General features: G+C 43.3%; 2 protein-coding genes across 2 annotated transcripts in view; both read left to right on the forward strand.

The window, feature by feature from the left end:
* The window catches only part of marchf5l (membrane-associated ring finger (C3HC4) 5, like), a 14,794-nt gene extending 14,069 nt beyond the window's left edge, over positions 1-725 (forward strand). Inside the window, exon 7 of the mRNA XM_028602045.1 lies at positions 524-725. Coding sequence (XP_028457846.1) covers positions 524-697 — 174 coding nt within the window. The 3' untranslated portion in view covers positions 698-725. The remainder of the gene's footprint in view (positions 1-523) is intronic.
* Positions 726-5,858: 5,133 nt separating this feature from the next.
* Positions 5,859-20,190, forward strand: kctd9b (potassium channel tetramerization domain containing 9b). Its single transcript, XM_028602039.1, has 12 exons — positions 5,859-6,000; positions 6,411-6,532; positions 10,463-10,506; positions 11,635-11,728; positions 12,879-12,937; positions 13,029-13,157; positions 15,070-15,137; positions 15,232-15,327; positions 16,310-16,459; positions 18,409-18,514; positions 18,605-18,738; positions 19,927-20,190. The coding sequence occupies exons 1-12, from the start codon at positions 5,953-5,955 to the stop codon at positions 20,041-20,043; spliced, it is 1,167 nt and encodes a 388-aa protein (XP_028457840.1). The 5' UTR covers positions 5,859-5,952; the 3' UTR covers positions 20,044-20,190.
* The last annotated feature ends 890 nt before the right edge of the window (positions 20,191-21,080 follow it).

Here is a 21,080-nt window from a genome sequence, read left to right on the forward strand (position 1 = left end):
CTCAGATGTAGAACATGTCAGCTAGCTTACTCTAGAGACAGTAAAAGAAAGGCTGTTTCTCCGACTTCAGTCAGTTCCAAGGCAGGATCAGCTGGGAGACTTCTTCTAAACCAGGGAGCACATGGAAGTAGTTCTTTTGGAGATTAAGGTGAACTAGTGTGTGTTGTAGCAGTGCTTTGCTATTGAAAACGAGGTAGCATGCTAACGGTAACGCTACAAGCTAACGGTTGCGGTTAGCCAGCTCGTTTCGGCTAGTGACGTAGAAAGCCGTGTCGATTTTGACCAGCTCACCAGTCTCAAGGCAGGACACATTCAGAAACCGTATCTCACTCAGAACACCATGGATGGATTTTTTTCAAAGTTTGTATGCGTGTGGAAGCACCAGAGACACAAAATAACACCCCAAATCCCAGAATTTCATAATATGGGGACTTTAATATGAAAAGAAAATGTGGGTACTTCAATCTTGGTGTTTTTCATCAGTTCTAGAAGTCCCTTATTTTGGCCTCCTCTGTCTCCGCAGGGCGGCATCGCATTTGTGTTGATTAAGGGAGCGCTGAAGGTGTATTTCAAACAGCAGCAGTGCGTCATGCAGAGCAGCCGCAACATCCTCAACTACCCCGAGAGGAACGGAGACGGACAGAACGACGGTGGAGAGGACGACACGGAGGACACAGAGGACAGTGGAAACGAATAGTAGAGAGAGAGAGAGAGAGAGAGAGAGAGAGAGAGAGAGAGAGAGAGAGAGAGAGAGAGAGAGAGAGAGAGAGAGAGAGAGAGAGAGAGAGAGAGAGAGAGAGAGAGAGAGAGCAGACATGGTGGTTCAAAAGCAAAATGTATTTAACTATAAAACACAAAGGCGAGTGCTTCTGTAGAGGAGGAGGAGGGGAGTTTGGGTCAGAAGATATGAGAAACTAAAGAGAAAATTCAGTATTTTTTCAACCTGGACCCTAATTTCCCATGCATTGGTGTCTTGATGTCTAATGTGTCTCTAGACGTTAAATAAGTCGGCTTTCACTACTGAACTTTTTGTTAAATTCACACAAATACAGAAACGTTAGTATGCCGTTAAACAGTTAAAACTAGAAGGGCACTCGGAGAGCTCAGACTTCCGACCAAGACGTAACCTGGCTCACAATGTAAGTTGGAGTTCACCTGGCCGGGAACTCAAGTTCCCAATTATCGCAACGCCACGTGAAAGCAGCACACACACCCTGTCTTGTAATGAATCTGTGTATCTACCACCGTGATTCAGATCCACTCCCCCCACACATATGCACACTCGCACTCCCCCCATACATACATACATACACACACACATACACTTGCACACACACACACACGCTGCACAATGTAGCTCCCGTTTTGATTACATTTACGATTTAATTTGATATCAATCATGTTTGAATTTGAATTTCAGTTCCAGTACCAGTTAATCTTGGATATAACCGAGATTTTCAGAGAACTTCTGCTGTAAATCGTACAAACAAGAAGCAAACCCTCAGATATTTAAATAATGCAGCGGGTTAATGTTTACATTAAGAACTGACCCCCAAAAAGTTTGATTTAAAGGACCTTTTACTTCTACATCCATGGTGAAAAGGCAGATATTAAAAGATCCATTTCAGGATTTCATTAATCCATATCAGACCACTCTAATAACGATCATTTGAACCCAGCCAGCCTTTGTAAATGCCTATTCTGCACTTGGTGTTTCAAGTGCATGTCTGATGCAGTCTGATGTATAAATTCATTCTCCCGTATTAAGCCTTAACACTGTGTATATTACTGTCTCCCTTGTATGTGCCTTATTTAAAGCACTTTGTCAGAAAAGAACGTCTGCCAAACACTGGACTGTAACATAAAGGTAACGCAGACATTATTTGCTGGCCTACATTATACTTTACTACTCAAAGGATTGCCTAACTTTTTAAAGATGTTTCAGAACTTGGTTGAGCTGTAAACGTACGGGCTTTCAGCTGAGTCTTTATCTTGTTTGTAAAAAGGGTGGTGCTGCTTGCAAACTCAATCAGTCGACAGGTTGTTCTGTGAACTTTGATCCATGTTATCTGATGCAACTGAAGTAACTCGTAATGCTCCCACACCGTTCACAGGGTCACAGTATGCAACGTGTAGGGCTGGGTACCGAATTCAATACTTAACACACCGACCGAATTGCCTCTAAAGTATCGAGTTTGTTAATGGTGTTTCGAACTTCCTGCAAATTTGAGATTTGCTCTGCAAGTCCGTCTGGCCAAGAGCTCTTTCAAGCCCGTTTCCAGTTTTTCCAAATCGAGGCACCAATCACAACCGTTGGGGCGGGCTCTACACCAATCACAATCGTTGAGGCGAGCTCTACACCAATCACAACCGTTGAGGCGAGCTCTACACCAATCACAACCGTTGAGGCGGGCTCTACACCAATCACAATCGTTGAGGCGAGCTCTACACCAATCACAACCGTTGAGGCGGGCTCTACACCAATCACAATCGTTGAGGCGAGCTCTACACCAATCACAATCGTTGAGGCGAGCTCTACACCAATCACAACCGTTGAGGCGGGCTCTGCACCAATCACAACCGTTGATGCAGGCTCTACACCAATCACAACCGTTGATGCAGGCTCTACACCAATCACAACCGTTGAGGAGGGCTCTGCACCAATCACAACCGTTGAGGCGGGCTCTGCACCAATCACAACCCTTGGGGCGGGCTCTGCACCAATCCCAACCGTTGGGGCGGGCTTTACACCAATCCCAACCGTTGGGGCGGGCTTTACACCAATCCCAACCGTTGGGGCGGGCGCTACACCAATCACAACCGTTGGGGCGGGCGCTACACCAATCACAACCGTTGGGGCGGGCTCTACACCAATCACAACCGTTGGGGCGGGCTCTACACCAATCACAACCGTTGGGGCGGGCTCTACACCAATCACAACCGTTGAGGAGGGCTTTACACCAATCACAACCGTTGGGGCGGGCTCTGCACCAATCCCAACCGTTGGGGCGGGCTCTGCACCAATCCCAACCGTTGGGGCGGGCTCTGCACCAATCACAACCGTTGGGGCGGGCTCTGCACCAATCCCAACCGTTGGGGTGGGCTTTACACGATGACGATAGTGCAGCGATGGCGAGCAGCTTCCTGTTTACATTCAACATGACGGCAACCGAAGCGCAGCAGCCCGTTGATGCCGCTGACGCTGCTACGTCACCCAGATCGTTGCTCTGATTGGTTGAAGGACTCTCCAATTGTGCGGCCAGAGGCATTTGAGCGGCGTCCGTTGGTGACGCCCCCTTTTTTAATGGGCTGTGAATGAAGCTTCCCCGGACCCACTCTGTTACAGCTGAGAAGGTGTCTGGTGTCAACCAGGCTACTCTAAAGTATAGAGTTTCGAAAAAATGCCTCGTCACTCAATACCCAATTTCAAAACCTAAGGAATAAATCTCATCAGCGTCAGTGAGCCAATAAGCATGCAGCATGCGTCTACCAAGCTCTAATAATGTCTGTGATTGGCTGTCTGACGTTACACTGTGTAGAGACATGCAGGAAAAACTCTACGTTACGCACAGAGACGTAGTCGGAGCTGAAACATAAATACAAAGATTTGTGCCGTAATGTTGAAATTTCTTTTTGTTTTTATAAAATTGGTATCGAAAAAAAGCATTGTTTTAAGAACTGGTATGGAAGTATTGGTATTGGACATTTTTGAACGATACCCAGCCCTAGCAATGTGACCTCTTGTTTGTCTTACGTTCCACAGTTTAGGGGCGTAACAGCACAAAGCACTTTCACCGGTACACGTAAGGAACATTGACTGTAACAGGAAAGCAGTGGAGGACCTCAATGATCTGTCTGGGACATTGCATTCAAGAAAATCACTGATGTCTGGAAACAGGTTTATAAACCAGTAAAATAACTTTATATCACTACTGAAGTACAGTACCCTTTTAATGCTCACGCACCGTTCACGGGGTCGGGCACCGAGAACCGGTTCCAACACGGAATTGATTCCAAAATTACAATTGCATTGTCGGTGTGTTTCCAAATGTCTCCGGTTTAGGGGCTCGGAAACGCCAGAGCAGGGGGAATGAGAGGGGGAAACGCAGCAGAAGATATTCCTTTTTATACCAACATGTAGCGATGTGAATGTGGCCTGAGCATGTGACCCATTTCAAAGAATGGGAGTCGAGCATCTATAAGAACCGGAATCGAAAGGAAGAATGGGAATCAGAATTGTTGAAATCAAAACGATGCCCAGCCCTACAGTTGATGAGATGTCATATCTTCTTTTAATATTCCCACCTGCTGAATCACAGTCGCTTGCAGACTTGAAGAGACTCATAAAATGCTCCCAACAGCTCCCAGAACTAACCGGAGACTGAACAAACTAAGCCAAGCATTTCAGAGTCGTGCTGTACTTGAGTCGGGTTGTGGTTATTGGGCGATTGTTTGTGTTTTTGCACTTCCTCTTGTGACACTCGTGGCAAAAATAAGAAGTTTAAGATGTATTACTATTATTATTATTATTATTATTATTATAGGTTTGAAAATAAAGATAAATAAATACGCCATGCTCAAATAGATTTTCTGATTGTTGGGGTTGAAAACAATTCATGAGTTCCCGGGACACGTTACCGGTAGAGCTGCACGGTGTAATATCATCATATTGTGATAAAACTAGGGGCTGCACCCTATGACAAAATGATCTGATTGCCATTATTTTTGACTGATATTGCAATTGCGTTCATGGTATCGGAGGGAATGATCCTTTTTTTTTTTTTTTTTTTTTTCATTATTCTCATTTTCATAGAAATTTATTACAATTTAAATATATTCAAATGACTACAGTGTGATTTCTGCGAGGATCTGTACCAAACAAAGATGTGTTCTATAGTCTGTGGGATAGGATTAGTCTCTGCAGCACCACAATACTTCAAATTCAAATTTCTGATGTAGAAACTTTTTTTAAATGGGTCAGATTTGACCCGAGGAGACTAGGAGGGTTAATGAACACTTGGCTCTGTTTGGTCGGGGGCTGAACGTGCACCTCGCTCATCATAAAACTGAGAAATCCTTTTCATAAAGAATTTGTATTATTTGAAAATAATGTCCGCTGCTTTTGCCGAATGAACGTGCTCTGGGACTTTAATTGCACAATTTCCTTTTGAGTTATGTGTATGTTAAAAGCAGCTCTTATTTTATGCCTTGGGGGAATAATTTGTTTAATAAAGCTCCTTTGTAAAACAAGTGCCAATTTTGATTACTCCTTACAACTACAAATTAAAAGAATAATGCAAATAATGTAAAATAATATACCTTATTTACTGTCAAAACAAATGTATATTCTTCAGGACCCAGAGCCAGACCAGATTTCAGTACCTTTTTTTTTTTCAACTTTTGATCTAAAATTTCACTTTCCACAATTATACAGTGAAATCTGCCATTAAAAGTAATAGCAGACGTTATGTATCAGTGGTGGAATAAGTACTCTGATATTTTACTGTAGTACAAGCAGCAATACCATAGATTAGAAATACTGTTGCAAGAAAAAAAAAAGTCCTGAATTCAAAATTCAACTGAGGTAAAAGTAAGCAAAATATACTTTAACTACAATATTTCCCTCTGAGATGTAGTAAAGTAGAAGTATAAAGTAGCATTAAATGGAAGTAAATTAGAAGTACCTCCGAAATTATATTAACATACAGTACTTGAGTAAATGTACACAGTGTAAACAAATAAAAGGTATTGTTAGTGATTTGCGAGGATATTGGAAGTCCCGCCCACTCGGTTCACTGATTCGCTGTTGCTTTTTTAATCGAAGTAGCTGATTGGCCTATTCCGTTTCACTGGGCGTTTGGAGCGGAGAGGAAAACAGGAAACACACTGTTGCTAAAATAAAGTATTTTCATGGATAACAAGACAGTTTAGTTGGTTTCATTTCATTTTGACATGAGGAGAGTCACTCTGTTTGTCAACGGAACCTCTTCAAATGGGAAGGTAAGCTGTGGGAGATAAAACCGGGGAAATACTTATAATAGTTAGGTCTCGGACACTTTTTGGCTAACGTTTCTTTCAAATATATCCGTTCAAATGCGAATATAAATGAGGTTGTAATGTTTTCAGTTAATGTAATGGCGTCAAACTAAAGTGTAACTTCTTACCTTGTTAACGGCGTATTGTTTTAACTATTTATTTTATCCTCGGTTTTACAAGAGTCGACAACAGGAAGCTAACGCCAGTGAATTAGCCGTTAGCATTGTTGTTAAACAACAACGGCTAACGTAAGTTTAGGTTTGACGTTACGCTTTACGTTCCCTCAACGTCCGCTAGCTAGCGTTAATATGATGTTTGATTTACTGGGACCGTTAACGTCAGTTGGTGTGTGTTGTCGGTGTTGTTTCACACAGGTGGTGGCCGTGTACGGCTCTCTGGAGGATTTACTGTCTGCGGCCAGCTCTAAACTCGGAATAAGAGCCTCTAGTGTCTACAACGGGAACGGCGGCCTCATAGATGACGTCACGTTAATCAGGTGAGACCGGAAGCAGCCGTTAGCATCTTAATGATCATCATCAATCGAGGAGGAGGGGAGGGGCCCAGTTTTCCCACAGCCCTATGTTCCCGCAGCTCTATGTTCCCGCAGCTCTATGTTCCCACAGCCCTAGCTATGTTCCCACAGCTCTATGTTCCCGCAGCCCTAGCTATGTTCCCACAGCTCTATGTTCCCACAGCCCTAGCTATGTTCCCACAGCTCTATGTTCCCACAGCCCTAGCTATGTTCCCACACCTCTATGTTCCCACAGTCCTATGTTCCCACAGTCCTATGATGCCACAGTCCTATGTTCCCACAGCCCTATGATGCCACAGTCCTATGTTCCCACAGCCTTATGTTCCCACAGCCCTATGTTCCCACATTTCTAAGATATTTTTCAAAATTAGGCCTTATTTTCCCAGATTTCTAAGATTTTTTTTTCTCCAAAATTAGGCCCTATTTCCTTTTTCATAAATTTGTATCAGATTTTACATAGGGCTGTGGGAACATAGCTAGGGCTATGGGAATCTCTCACACACACACACACCCCGGCACCGCCCTTCCACTCACGTCACGTTTTTTAAATCCCCTACAGCGCGAAACAAGTCCCGCAAATGCGGCGCAGAGGAGCTTGTATGTAATCGGAGGACAAATGGCTCCTTAGTTTCTAAATAGTTTGGGTACAAGCCAGGTGATCGCGTTTAAAATAAAGTGGTTTGTCTAGCGTTAGAAGCTCGTTAGAAACATTGCCGCGGCTCATTTGAGAAAATGACAGCACCGAAGAGACGCCGCTTTAGTTTGAGTGTAGTGCTAACAATAATAAAGAAAGATGATGATCATCATCACCTTATCTGTTACCACTGAAATGCAGATGTAGGGCCTAATGTGTTTCCAAATATAAGCCCATCTTATGCAGAATATTGCCTAATAGACTGCAACAGGATACAACCAGGCACGGCGCCAGGATTCCAGTTTTGGATGGGCCAGACCAATTGTGGGTGGGCCTTAAATTAAAAACGTTATCAAATCCCTGTTTAACCTAATACAAATGACTGGCTAATATACTGTTATATATATTATATGTGCTTACATTATGAAAATTGTAATAGCTTGATGCTATTTATATGTTGCAAAGTTTCGGTGCAAAGGACTCTCATATAACGACATAATACAATACAGGTAGAGTAGCCACATACCTTACTGTTATCCTCTGGCCGTCCCACACAATTAAACTCCCTAAAGAAGAAGTGACCGGATACTTTAGCACTGGTTGAGTTGCGGGCTCATCCACGGAAGACCGATCCACAGGGCTATATCCATAGGGGCTACAGTATATCATTCACTCGCGAGGCAGAGGCAAAGGCATTAGCACCGCCACTGGTCTAGCCTAGCCTAGCCTAGCCTAGCATACCGACAAGCTACATCCCATCCAAAACTCACTGTCTGCTTGCGCAGAAACATAAAAATAGACATGACCAGTTTTTTTTTATTGTTTTTGAAAACTAAACATTTAGACAATTTTAGCACAAATTATGAGATTATTTGCCGATTTTTAATAATTCTTCACCAAATTATTATTATATTATTATATTAATTAATTAATGTTTTTTGAGGAAATGTTTTGGGTGGGCCTGTTGAAAAGTAGGTGGGCCTAGGCCCGTCAGGCCCACCTCACATTTCACTTCACAGTAAAAAAAATATTGGAATGAGATGGCTAACTGTAGTAGTGTTTATTCCAATATCTATAATTGCCTAATTTAGAGATCACTTTTTTTTTTTTTTTTAAACCGACTAACAATAATTTTGACCGGTTAACGTTGAAGCGGTCATCGGTTAACATCCCTAGTGGGAACATAGGGCTGTGGGAACATAGGGCTGTGGGACCAGAGCTAGGGCTGTGGGAACATAGGGCTGATTATTTCATAATGGAGGGCAAGTCAAAATTGTCTTCGGGCTATGCCCAAATGGGCAAGTGAAAATAAACATTGGCGGGTGTAGACCATTTCAAATGGAGGGGCCAGGCTGGGGTCACATGCGATTTCAGGGGAACCAAATATATTAATCAACATATAACGATAAACACAAGAATACACAATCAGTGTTAACCTACACTTCATATATCACTGCACGTAAATAATATCCCCTTTTTGGGAATAAAGGTGGGGATAAAGATGCATGAAAATATTTGCCACAGTTAGGGGGGCCAGAAGGGGGGTCGAGGCTTAATATTGAGAATGAGGACATACGTCACGATTTGTCAATGGTCTGAGCACGGCCACCATTTTGGGATCCTACGCTAACGGTTGCCAGGGGCAACAGTGTCAGAACGACACAGACACGGAGCTGGAAAAGACGGCTCAAGGAATTATCATTAAGGTGTTTTGTTCTCTTAATACATCCATGGTTTAAACAGAGAAATTATGAGAAAATTAAGAAGAAGGCAGCAAAAGAAAAGGGCCCTTACAGGGACAAACTGATAGGAAACAACAATCTCTGAAACTGGTCCAGTATATTAATCAGTTAGTGTCAGTTAGTGTCCACTAAAAGTTCAGTTTTTGCCGCTGACAGACTCAGATTATTATTCTAAGTGTCTGACAACATTATGGAAAGGATCCCTACAGAGATAGACGTTTTAGTTAAAGAGTAAGATCCTTTTAGTTTAACATGAAACAGCCCCGAAATCACCATCACCAAACTCCACCAGACTCCATGTAAATAATCTGGACTTTTATCATCGTAAAACACACTTCATTCAAAGTGGACAGAAACAAAATAAAACTACCAAAAGCCGTCTTGGTTCATCTTTCCACTGTTCCAACAATCACCACTCTGGTTTGGTTGAAATAAACCCTTAATTCACCCATTTACATGTGGAGATATGCTGGCTCTATACACGCTAAAAGTCCTGATTATTTACCTGGAGTCTGGTGGAGATATGCTGGCTCTATACACGCTAAAAGTCCTGATTATTTACATGGAGTCTGGTGGAGATATGCTGGCTCTATACACACTAAAAGTCCTGATTATTTACATGGAGTCTGGTGGAGATATGCTGGCTCTATACACACTAAAAGTCCTGATTATTTACATGGAGTCTGGTGGAGTTTGGGGATGGTGATTTCGGGGCTGTTTCATGTTAAACCAAAAGGTCTATCTCTGTAGGGATCCTTTCCAGTCAGTGTGGTGTCTCTGTGCTGGACCAGAGGAAGGTCCTTTCTTCTAATTGCAGCCACCCAAGAAATCCGACGTCTCCTTGTCACATCGGAGACATGCTCTCCCTTCATGCTTTTTCCATGTAGGGGAAACGAAAAAACTTTAACATATGGTTCCTATGGTTTCCACGACAATCGTGTGAGACACTGGAGCATTTTTCAAAGCAGTTTTCCAGGCATTTAAAAATAGTGAGGAATTACAACAACCTCCTCTGCTACCAATGCAAACAATGAACGGTTCTGGCGGGTAGCCTCCCAAAATGGCGGAAGGGGGCGGGGCACTGTGTAGTGACGTCATCTCCACATCCTCAATATCGGGGCACTGGCCACCCCAGAACCACCACTGCGTTGAGCCCTGCCCTGAGTAACTGTAGTTGCGTTCCACTGAGCGGTATACCAGGGTTCATACGTTTTGAAAAAAACTGGAAAAGTCATCAACACAGCATAATAACATGTGATTAATAAATGTATTTTCACGTTGTCTTAACCTCAGCGTTGTATTCGGGGAGCGATATGATGAATTCCACCATGAACCACATACATCATCATTCATTTTATAGTTAAACCTCTAGAGGGTCAACTTTAACACAAAATTTGTATTCTTATTGTATAATGTCGACTGACATTTTCAGGAACACACAGTCATGGAAATTTGCCGAAAAGAATTGGTTAAAATGCGTATAAAAGAAATGCTGACTGTGTGCGTCTGTTTCTGCAGAGATGACGATGTGCTCTACGTATCGGAGGGAGATTCTTTCGAAGGTACGTTTTGAAGCAGCGGTGAAAGAAGTCTTCCCGAGGTATAAGTGATAAAGGTGCACTAAGAGTTCCTGCGTGGTCACTTCTGTTGACGTTTCAAGTAAATACCAAACAAAAACCGACCACGCTCCCTCCCCCCCTTCTCACTTCTTACCGATGTTTTTGTCAAATTTTTTCCTGCATTTTTATTATTATTTTTTTGGATGTTTTTGAAGCTGTTTCTGACATTTTTGTCGCTCTTTTCAACCTTCTTTTCTCTTTTTCTTTTCTCCAAATGCCAGACTGATGTCATGAAGTGGCATATGTGCCATTGACCTACATTACATGTGAAGTTTTCACCGTAGCAAGTAATATGATAGAACTGAAGTCCGTGGAGGGGTAAAACACAGGACTTACACCCAGGAGAGCTGTTTTTTTTTTTTTTTTTTTTTTTTTTTTTAAGCATTCCCCCGATGTTTCTTTCCTAAACCCAACCATTTATTGTTCTCCTAAGCGTGTCACGTTGGTCCCAGTTGTGTTTTTGTCATTTTTTTGTGTGTTACTAAAGCCTTTCCCTGTGCTCTTTTCCTAAACCCAACCCTTTTTTTTATTATTTTTTTTTTACGTGTGACGTTTTTTTTTTTTTTTTGCGCGTGATGTTTTCAAAAAGTTTCTGTATCAGAAATTTGGGTTTCTTTCAACCAAATTGTAAAAAAAAAAAAAAAAAGAAAAACGCTCGCCACAAGTAAAGTAAATGATCAGTTCACTACTTTTATTGAATTCTGTGTTTTAATACATTTGTTTTTCTTTTCTTTTTTTAACCAAAAATTCTGAAAAAGTGACAAACGTTTAAAAATAAATAAATAAAAGCTTTAAAAATATCAGGAAAAGTGTAAAAAAACGTAGAAAGAAGTTCAAAAACAATGTCAATAAGCACAGAAAACATCAACAAGACATCGGAAAAAGTGACAAAAAACTTGGAAAAGTGACAAAAGTCTCTTTTAAAAAATGACCAAAAATGTTTACATTTTTATTTTTAATTGAAAAACCAACAGGAAGCCCACACGAGGGTTAATGGGAGAGAATGTCGGTTTCTCTGATTGAATCCCAGTTGACCTGCAGTACCTGTTTTACCCTTGTGTGTGTGTGCAGATGCTCAGGACGACCCCACAGACCCTGAGAAGAATCAGACCCACACTGATTGGTTGACGCTCAACGTGGGCGGGCGCTGCTTCACGACCACGAGGTAAATACGAGCAGTCGGCACGGAGCCAGCGAGGCCTGCGAGTCTGCAGGCCTGCTCTTGTTATCGTTCCTCCGAAGTGTTAAAGTGTCCAGTGTGTGGGAATTTCTCCCGTCTAGCGTTGAGATCATATATCAATCATCTCTCTCTCACCACGCAGTTCAAAGTAGGTATTACAGCTACGGTAGCCTTCACGCTTCAAAAAGCCTGTTTCTCTCTCGCTCTTTTCAATCTCTTTTTTTCTGGGCAAAGAAGAAGAAGACTAGCCTGACAACTCAGACATCCAGATGTTGAGGTCTGGGAACTCACCATTGGTCAGGGCTCAGTCCGAGGGGCGGGATAAACTGTTGTCTTTCAAATTCCCTCCGCACGCAATAGGATAGCGCTACAACCAACCGGAGCAACGAAGAAGATAGCGGAGCTAGTTGATAGATTAAACTTTGGACGTATCCGGTCAGTAAAACTGCGAACACATCTTCCCTTTTTTTAAGAATGACTTCAGTGCCGTTCTTTGTTCTTTTCTCAAAGAAAAGCTGAACTCCTAGTCTCCCAGAAGACCTCTGTTCACCAGCAGCAGCAGCCATAAGCCCCGCCCACCCACTCTATACACGATGTGATTGGCCTGACCAGAATTTGGTTTTTCCAGCTCGCAAGTCAAGAGAGAATCCCTAGACCCCCGCTGGCTGCAAAATAAATTTCCTGCCGCTAGGGTGCGTCTAGATTTCTAGGCTAGAAGAAGACTGAAAAATTGTGATTTTTGAATCCGTGTGGTCCTCCATGTTTTCCTTCTTCAAACTTGCCACCGGGGGCCGGGAAGCTACGATACCCGTTAGCAGCGTTAGCAGCAGCTGGGAGTTTATCATGGGACAGAGAAAACATGAAAGGTGGAGCAGTATGTCCCTTACACACACACACACACACACACACACACACACACACACACACACACACACACACACACACACACACACACACACACACACACACAGGTAGAGCAGTATGTCCCTTACCGGCTAACGTATTTTGGAATTGATGGTGGAGGAAAATATTCATGAAAAAGGTGAACGGGGGAACACAGATTTTGAAAATGAACAACTAAAGGGATAACTGTGTGTGTGTGTGTGTGTGTGTGTGTGTGTGTGTGTGTCCTCAGGAGCACGCTGGTCAGTAAAGAGCCGGAGAGCATGCTGGCCCACATGTTCAGAGAGAAAGGTGACATCACTGTTTTATTTTTTCGCTCCCTTCATCATTTAACTCCATATCAGATGATCTAAGGTGCTCTCTCTCCGTGTGTCCGGTCCAGATGTTTGGGGGAACAAGCAGGACTCTCGGGGGGCGTACCTGATCGACCGCAGTCCAGACTACTTTGAGCCCATTCTGAATTATCTGAGACACGGACAGCTCATCATCAACGACGGCATCAACCCTCTGGGTATATAACACACACACACACACACACCCACACACCAATACACACACACACACCCCAATACATATACACACAAACACACACACACACACACTAGAGTCCGGATCGAGCCAAATGTTTCTGTCCGAGCCCGACACACACACACACACAGCCAGACACACACACCAATACATACACACAGACAGACACACACACACACACACACATACACACATACATACAGACAGACAGACAGACACACCCCAATACATACACACACACACACACACACACACACACACACACAGACATACACACACACAGCTAGACAGACACTCACACTTACACACACCCACATACACACACACACACACACAGCCAGACAGACAGACCCTCACACTTACACACACCCACAAACACACAGATACACACACACACACACATACACCTTTAAATATGCATACAACAAGTAGTACATTATATTTGACGATTCATGGCTGCCGTTTGGATTTGTGTTGAGATTTTCATGTATTGTGATTTCCAGAAGTATTGCGATTGGATAGTATAAGAATTGGGATTTTCCTTTTCCGTCCAAGTTGAATAATACACTTCAATATGTCTCATGAGACAATATGTCATGAGACATTTCTAAAAACTGATTGTTTTCTAAGAAGAAGACCAACGTGCAGCTTATATTGCAGCCGATCATCTTTTGTGTAATCGGCGCGAGAGTCTCTCTCTGGTTGCACCGCAGACATAAAACTGATTTTATTCTTCAGCTTCGGGGGAAGTGCGAGTTTAGCGAAGCTTGGCTTGAAAACTAAATTGAGGGCTTAGTTGTTGTTGTGATAAAAGTCATAAATGTCATACATAAAGGTCTTAAAAAGGTCTTACATTTGACTTGGTGATAGAGCTGGGCAATATATCAATATTATATTGATATTGTGATATGAGACTAGATATCGTCTTAGATTTCGGATATCGTGATAACCTCCTGAGACCCAGCCCATTGATTTATGTCCACTGTAGTGGACATTTGAGTTTCATTCCTCTCCTTGGAATCGTTTGTGCAAGTCTCTTAATTCCTGCTGTACTGTACAGAGGACATCCTGGGCTTTTCAGTGATGTGTTATTTGATTGGCTGGGAGGCCGGGAACCGCTTCTTTCTTTCAATCCAAAATGGACGGCATAGGAACAAGCACATTTTATGGAAAGAGAAGAGATGAGTCAAATATTGTTTGTCTATGGTTTTGTTACTATGATAATCATATATTTTCTTGTTCATTAAGGTGTTAGGAATCATATATTGAGTTCTGATAGAAACTACATTATGTATCTTTTGAAAAATTTGCCATTTTATGAATGTCAATTATAGTGGACATCAGGACTATCTTCATGTAAATAATGACTCCACATCTACCAAATTTGTCTGTTTTCGTACTCAAATGATCCTGTTGTCCACTACAGTGGACATTCTTTAAATAAATAAAAAAATTTAAATTGTAAGATGTTTTTTTTAACCTTAAACAGGTATGGAATAAAAAAAAAATCTGATTAGGAAAAACAAAATTTTCCTCGGTTGTCAGGAGGCTAAGACATAAGTGTCTTTTCCTGGTTGTAAAGACTGCATTACAGTAAAGTGATGTACTTTTCTGACCTTACCAGACTGTTCTAGCTGTTCTATTATTTGCCTTTTCCCCACTTAGACATTATATCCACATCACTGGTGATTATTTATCTAAAATTTAAGTGTTAAGATATTTTGTTAAAGCACCAATTGTCAACCCTAGAATATCGTCGCAATATCGATAGCGAGGTATTTGGTCAAGAATATCGTGAGATCTGATTTTCTCCCTATCGCCCAGCCCTACTTGGTGAAACTCTGCTGATAGATTACATATTATAGACCTTCTAATCTTGCGTCTCTCCGCTGCAGGTGTGCTTGAAGAGGCTCGCTTCTTTGGCATTGAACAGCTGGCGGAGCAGTTGGAGACCCTCATAAAGGTGCGTTAGCGTTTTGTAGATCACACATTCAGCAGAGGGATGAAGTGCATTTTTCCCATGGGGTTTGACCGCCACGTGTGTGTCTCTCGTTCAGACCTCTCAGCCCCCCGATGATCATTCTTCTCTGAGCCGCAAAGAGTTCATCAGATACCTGCTGGCCACCACGACCAAGTCGGAGCTCCGGTGTCAGGTAGACGCAAAAACAAGTCACACCCAAGTCACAAGTAGCGCCGTAGCGATACCGAAACCAGAGGAAGGGAAGGAAATGCCTCTGGTACTGCCTGAAATGCTGGTATCTGTACCGGCAAGTCCACGAGGAAATGCAGAGACTCGATACCATGTAATTTAGAAGAAGAAAGGGAAGAAAATGTACTTTAAAGTAGTTTATATGTTTGCTTTTGCCGGTTTGACTAACTGTCAAACTAGATAAAAGATAGGGACATTTAGAACAGATAAAAATGGGCTATTCATTTGCGATTATCGCAAGTTAACTATGGACAATCATGCGATTAATCACGATTTAAAAATTTCAATCCATTGGCAGCCCTAATATATAGTTTTTACCACACTGGTACCGGATCGTTACTCTGTATTAGGGCTGCACAATATATCTTTTTTTTTAATCGTCATCGCAATATCAACTGGCGCAATATACACATCGCGAAAGGTTGCGACATATCGCGATAGACACTACGAGATTTTTTTGTGTTAGTTGAAAGAAAATGTCGGTAGAAAACGGCACTTTAAAGTGTATCTGTCAGTCTTTTTTTAGTGCTGCCTGTCATTGTCTATTCAGTGTTCAATATAAGAATGTTAGTTGTGTTTGTTTTAAATTCAACCAGCAATTTGTTATATTTTAAAAGACTGCTGAAAGCAATAGAAAGGCACAACTGAGTACATTCTAATAGCTGTTAATTTATTGCAAATTATATCGTTATCGGGATATTCAACAACGTTATCGCATATTTTCCTCAAATCGTGCAGCCCTACTCTGTATCGGCCGATAATTAAGTTCAGGTATCAGAATTGGTTTTGGGGAAGAAAAAAAAAAATGGTATCAGAACATCTCTAGTCACAAATGTCCATAAAACCTTTGAACTCTTTGTTGTTGTTGTTGTTGTTGTCTAGCCCGGTTTGAGACTGTCTCATCCTCTCTGTTGTGTGTTTTTCAGGGTCTGAACTTCAACGGGGCCGATCTGTCTCGCCTGGATCTGCGCTACATCAACTTCAAGATGGCCAACCTGAGAGGAGCCAACCTGGCCCACGCTAACCTGAGCGGGGCCAACCTGGAGAGAGCAGACCTGTCCATGGCCTGCCTCGATGTGAGCACTTGGCTTTTGTATTTAAAGTGCCCATATTATGAAAAAAACACTTTTTCTGGGATTTGGGGTGTTCTTTTGTGTCTCTGGTGCTTCCACACACATACAAACTTTGAAAAAAATCCATCCATGCTGTTTTGAGTGAGATCTGGTTTCTGAATGTGTCCTGCCTTCAGTCTCCTGGTGAGCTGTTCAAAATCGGCTCGGACTGTGACGTCACAGTCCGAAATGAGCTGGCTAACCACAACCGTTAGCTCGTAGCGTTAGCGTTAGCGTTAGCATGCTAATGCTAACGCTAGCATGCTACGTCGTTCTCAATAGCAAAGCACTGCTACAACACACACAAGTTCACCATAATCTACAAAAGAACTACTTACATGTGCGCCCTCATTTAGAAATCTCCCAGCTAATCCTGCCTTGTAACTGACCAAAGTTGGAGAAACAGCCTTTCTTTTACTGTCTCTAGAGTAAGCTAGCTGACATGATCTACATCTGAGCTACTGAGCATGTGCGAGTGCAATCAAAGGTAGTACAGAAGAAGAAGAAGAAAAGAGGTCTCACTCTGTAGCTAAAACAGAAACCAGGTGAAAAGAGGATCTGCAGCAGTGAGAGAGAGCTGTGCAGTACAACAAAAATATGGTGTTTTTTGATAATTAAACCATGTAAACCTATTCTGGTACAACCTTAAAATACAGTTATGAACCTGAAAATGAGCATAATATGGGCGCTTTAATACCGAGTCTGCATCAACGGAAGTACATTTCCAGTATAAAGCTTGGCATCACCTTCCACTCTCCGTGTGTTGCTGTTCTCAAAATCCCTTCGCTTCCAGAAACAACAACAACCTTAAAAAGAATGTATCTGGTATTAAATAGTCTTGCATTGCCACAACCACGTAAATTCTAGGATAGGAGAAAATACCCTCTGGGTTGTTTGCATTTCTGTAAACCAATCAATGTTCTTGGGCGGGGCTAAGCTCCGAACGCAGCGACGGTGGCTCTGCTAAAGAGTCTCAGGAAGGAAGTTGTTCTGGTGGAACATTTGCGCCTCACAAAAGAAAACGCCACATATAATATTAAATGAAGTTAACTGTTGACACAGTACAGTACCGTGAGCTATTTAAATGAGTTGATACCTGGTTAAAGCTCATTGGCTCTTACCAGTGTATCTCCGTGTGTACTTTGTCCACAGCAGTCCCACCAATCGGTCCCAAAACGTCCCAGTTAGAGAGGAAACGCCTTAAACATATTCTTTGTTAATCTTTACAATCATTCCCCCAAAGAACCGAGCAGAACTGCCTTGTTGCACCGTCCAAATGTTCTTCACAACTCCACATTTTCAGCGTGGAGCTCGCTAGCTCAGAGTTTTGTGGTTGCTTCCCTGAAGAGAGCGGAGTTTGAGAAGAGAGAGAGAGAGAGAGAGAGAGAGAGAGAGAGAGAGAGAGAGAGAGAGAGAGAGAGAGAGAGAGAGAGGTGAGGCTTTCTCCTGGAAATGTACTTCCCTTTATCCAGACTTCCTCAAACGGTAACTGTTGTCTGCACAAACTCCTCAACTTTAGCTCTGGAGACCCTTCTATATTTATGAATCTCTAAATTAAGTCTGTGTGTGTGTCTGTGTGTGTTTGTCTGTCTGTGTGTGTGTGTGTGTCTGTCTGTGTGTGTGTCTGTCTGTGTCTGTCTGTGTGTGTGTGTCTGTATCTGTCTGTGTGTGTGTCTGTGTCTGTCTGTGTGTGTGTGTGTCTGTGCGTGTGTCTGTGTGTGTGTGTGTGTGTGTGTGTGTGTGTGTGTGTGTGTGTGTGTGTGTGTGTGTCTGTGTGTGTGTCTGTGTGCGTGTGTGTGTGTGTGTGTGTGTGTGTGTGTGTGTGTGTGTGTGTGTGTGTGTGTGTGTGTGTGTGTGTGTGTGTGTGTGTGTGTGTGTGTGTGTGTGTGTGTGTGTGTGTGTGTGTGCGTCAGGCAGCCAATCTGCAGGGTGTGAAGATGTTGTGTACTAACGCTGAAGGGGCGTCGCTGAGAAGCTGCAACTTTGAAGATCCTGCCGGAGTCAAAGCCAACCTGGAGGGTAAAGCAGCTGATCGCACACACTCCTCACACAACACACACCTGAGCAGGTGATGTTTATATGTGTGTGTGTGTGTGTGTGTGTGTGTAGGAGCCAACCTGAAGGGCGTGGACATGGAAGGGAGTCAGATGACGGGGATCAACCTGAGGGTCGCAACGCTGAAAAACGCCAAACTGAAGAACTGCAACCTTAGAGGAGCAACACTGGCCGGGACAGACCTGGAGGTGAGAAAACACACACACACACACACACACACACACACATAGACAGACACACACACACACAGACAGACAGACACAGACAGACACACACAGACACAGACAGACAGACACAGACAGACACACACAGACAGACAGACACACACACACATAGACAGACACACACAGACAGACACACACACACATAGACAGACAGACACAGACAGACACACACACACATAGACAGACAGACACAGACAGACACACACACACATAGACAGACAGACACAGACAGACACACACACACATAGACAGACACACACAGACAGACAGACACACACACACATAGACAGACAGACAGACACGCACAGACACATAGACAGACACACACAGACAGACAGACAGACAGACAGACAGACACACTCACACAGACACACAGACAGACAGACACACAGACACACTCACACAGACACACACAGACAGACAGACACACACACACATAGACAGACACACTCACACAGACACACAGACAGACAGACACACACACAGACACACACACACACACACACACACATACACAGACAGACAGACAGACAGACAGACAGACACACACAGACAGACAGACAGACACACACACACATAGACAGATACAGAAACACACAGACAGACACACTCTCACACACACACACACACACACACACACACACACACACACACAGACAGACACACACACACATAGACAGATACAGACATACAAAGACACAGACACACACTCACACAGACACACACATAGACAGATACAGACACACACACACACACATAGACAGACACACACACAGACACACACATAGACAGATACAGACACACACACACACACACACACACACACATAGACACACACACACATAGACACAGACACACCCACACTCACACACAGACACACACAGACACAAACCGACACAGACACACACATAGACACACACACACACACAGACACCCTCACACACACATACACACAGAAAGACAGACACAGACACACACACACACACACACACACACACACACACACACACACACACACACACACACACACACTCACTCACTCACGTATCGACCCAATCACGCTAACACAAAAATCAAAAGTCCGTGTAGACAACTGTCGGTCCATTTGCAGTGCGGAGATATGTGAGTGTTGTGTGTGTTTTTCTTCCCCAGAACTGTGACCTATCAGGATGTGATCTTCAGGAGGCGAACCTGCGAGGCTCCAACGTGAAGGGAGCCATCTTTGAGGAGATGCTGACTCCTCTGCACATGTCTCAGAGCGTGCGGTAAAAAACACCAACACGCCGTCGTACGGTGCTTTAACTCGCAACACACACGCTCCCAGCGGAGATGAAATCAGCCTCGGTAGAAGTGACCACTGGGACAAGACGTGTGGGTACGAAGCTGTGCCGCTCCGCTCAGTATCGCTCACCTCTCGCTCGCTCCCCCCAAAAAATAAAGAAGAGAAAAATCTGCAATATGTTTATCAGGCGAATGGCGCCCGCCCTCCCTTCATGCATCATCAACGTGGTGCCAGGACTCTCAGAGTGACTGCAGGTCTCTCTGGTAAACTCGCCGGGTTAAGATGAGCTCTGTTACGGTGAATGAAAGGTTCGATCCCACCAAGAAGCTCATCCAATCAGATCAAAGCATTGACATCAATGCCAGTGTCAGTACCCGATCCGTTCTACCGGCACACAATCCGTTCTGCGCGTGTGCGAGATGACACGTATGCCATGACGTAGGCGCAGATGATAATGCTGCGTTCATGCCACCACCATCCGTTCTGCGCATGCGCAGCATGTTCCCACGCTAGCCTCCAGCTAACGTTAGTCAGCTAATAGCTAATTCGGCGGACCACTAGGTGATTATAGCGGTGTGCCGTTAGCCTCCACCGGGAAGCTAACGTTAGTTTAGCTAACAGCTAATTCGGCCAACCGCTAGCTGAGACAGCATGTAAACTTTAAAAGACCCTCAAAATAAAACTTCGAAATAAACGTTAACATATATAACAGCTGTTACGTCAGTTCTACTTTACTAATTGTGCTCATTTAAAATACAATCACTCAATATTTGTCTTTATTGTTATTACTGTAAAGTCTTAATTTAGCTGTAGCCTGCTTTTCAACGTAACCGGGGGGCGGTGCCCGTTATTCCGAGGTGGCATGAACGCAGCATTATCATCTGCGCCTACGTCATGGCATACGTGTCATCTTGCACATGCGCAGAACGGATCGTGCCGGTGGAACGGATCGGGTACTGACAGCCAGTTCTGCCGTTGTTTACCCTTTTTTCTTCTTCTTCTTCTAGTCCGTAGAAAGAGCAAC

This window comes from Perca flavescens, chromosome 16, assembly GCF_004354835.1.
Source record: "Perca flavescens isolate YP-PL-M2 chromosome 16, PFLA_1.0, whole genome shotgun sequence".
Taxonomy (NCBI): domain Eukaryota; kingdom Metazoa; phylum Chordata; class Actinopteri; order Perciformes; family Percidae; genus Perca; species Perca flavescens.

What these genes read in the sequence shown, in the direction of transcription:
- kctd9b (XM_028602039.1), top strand. Translation starts at nt 5,953, where the DNA reads ATGAGGAGAGTCACTCTGTTTGTCAACGGAACCTCTTCAAATGGGAAG. An exon ending in CCACATGTTCAGAGAGAAAG is followed by an intron (nt 12,938 to 13,028) that starts GTGACATCACTG and finishes TGTCCGGTCCAG; the next exon opens with ATGTTTGGGGGAACAAGCAG. An exon ending in AGTCGGAGCTCCGGTGTCAG is followed by an intron (nt 15,328 to 16,309) that starts GTAGACGCAAAA and finishes TGTGTTTTTCAG; the next exon opens with GGTCTGAACTTCAACGGGGC.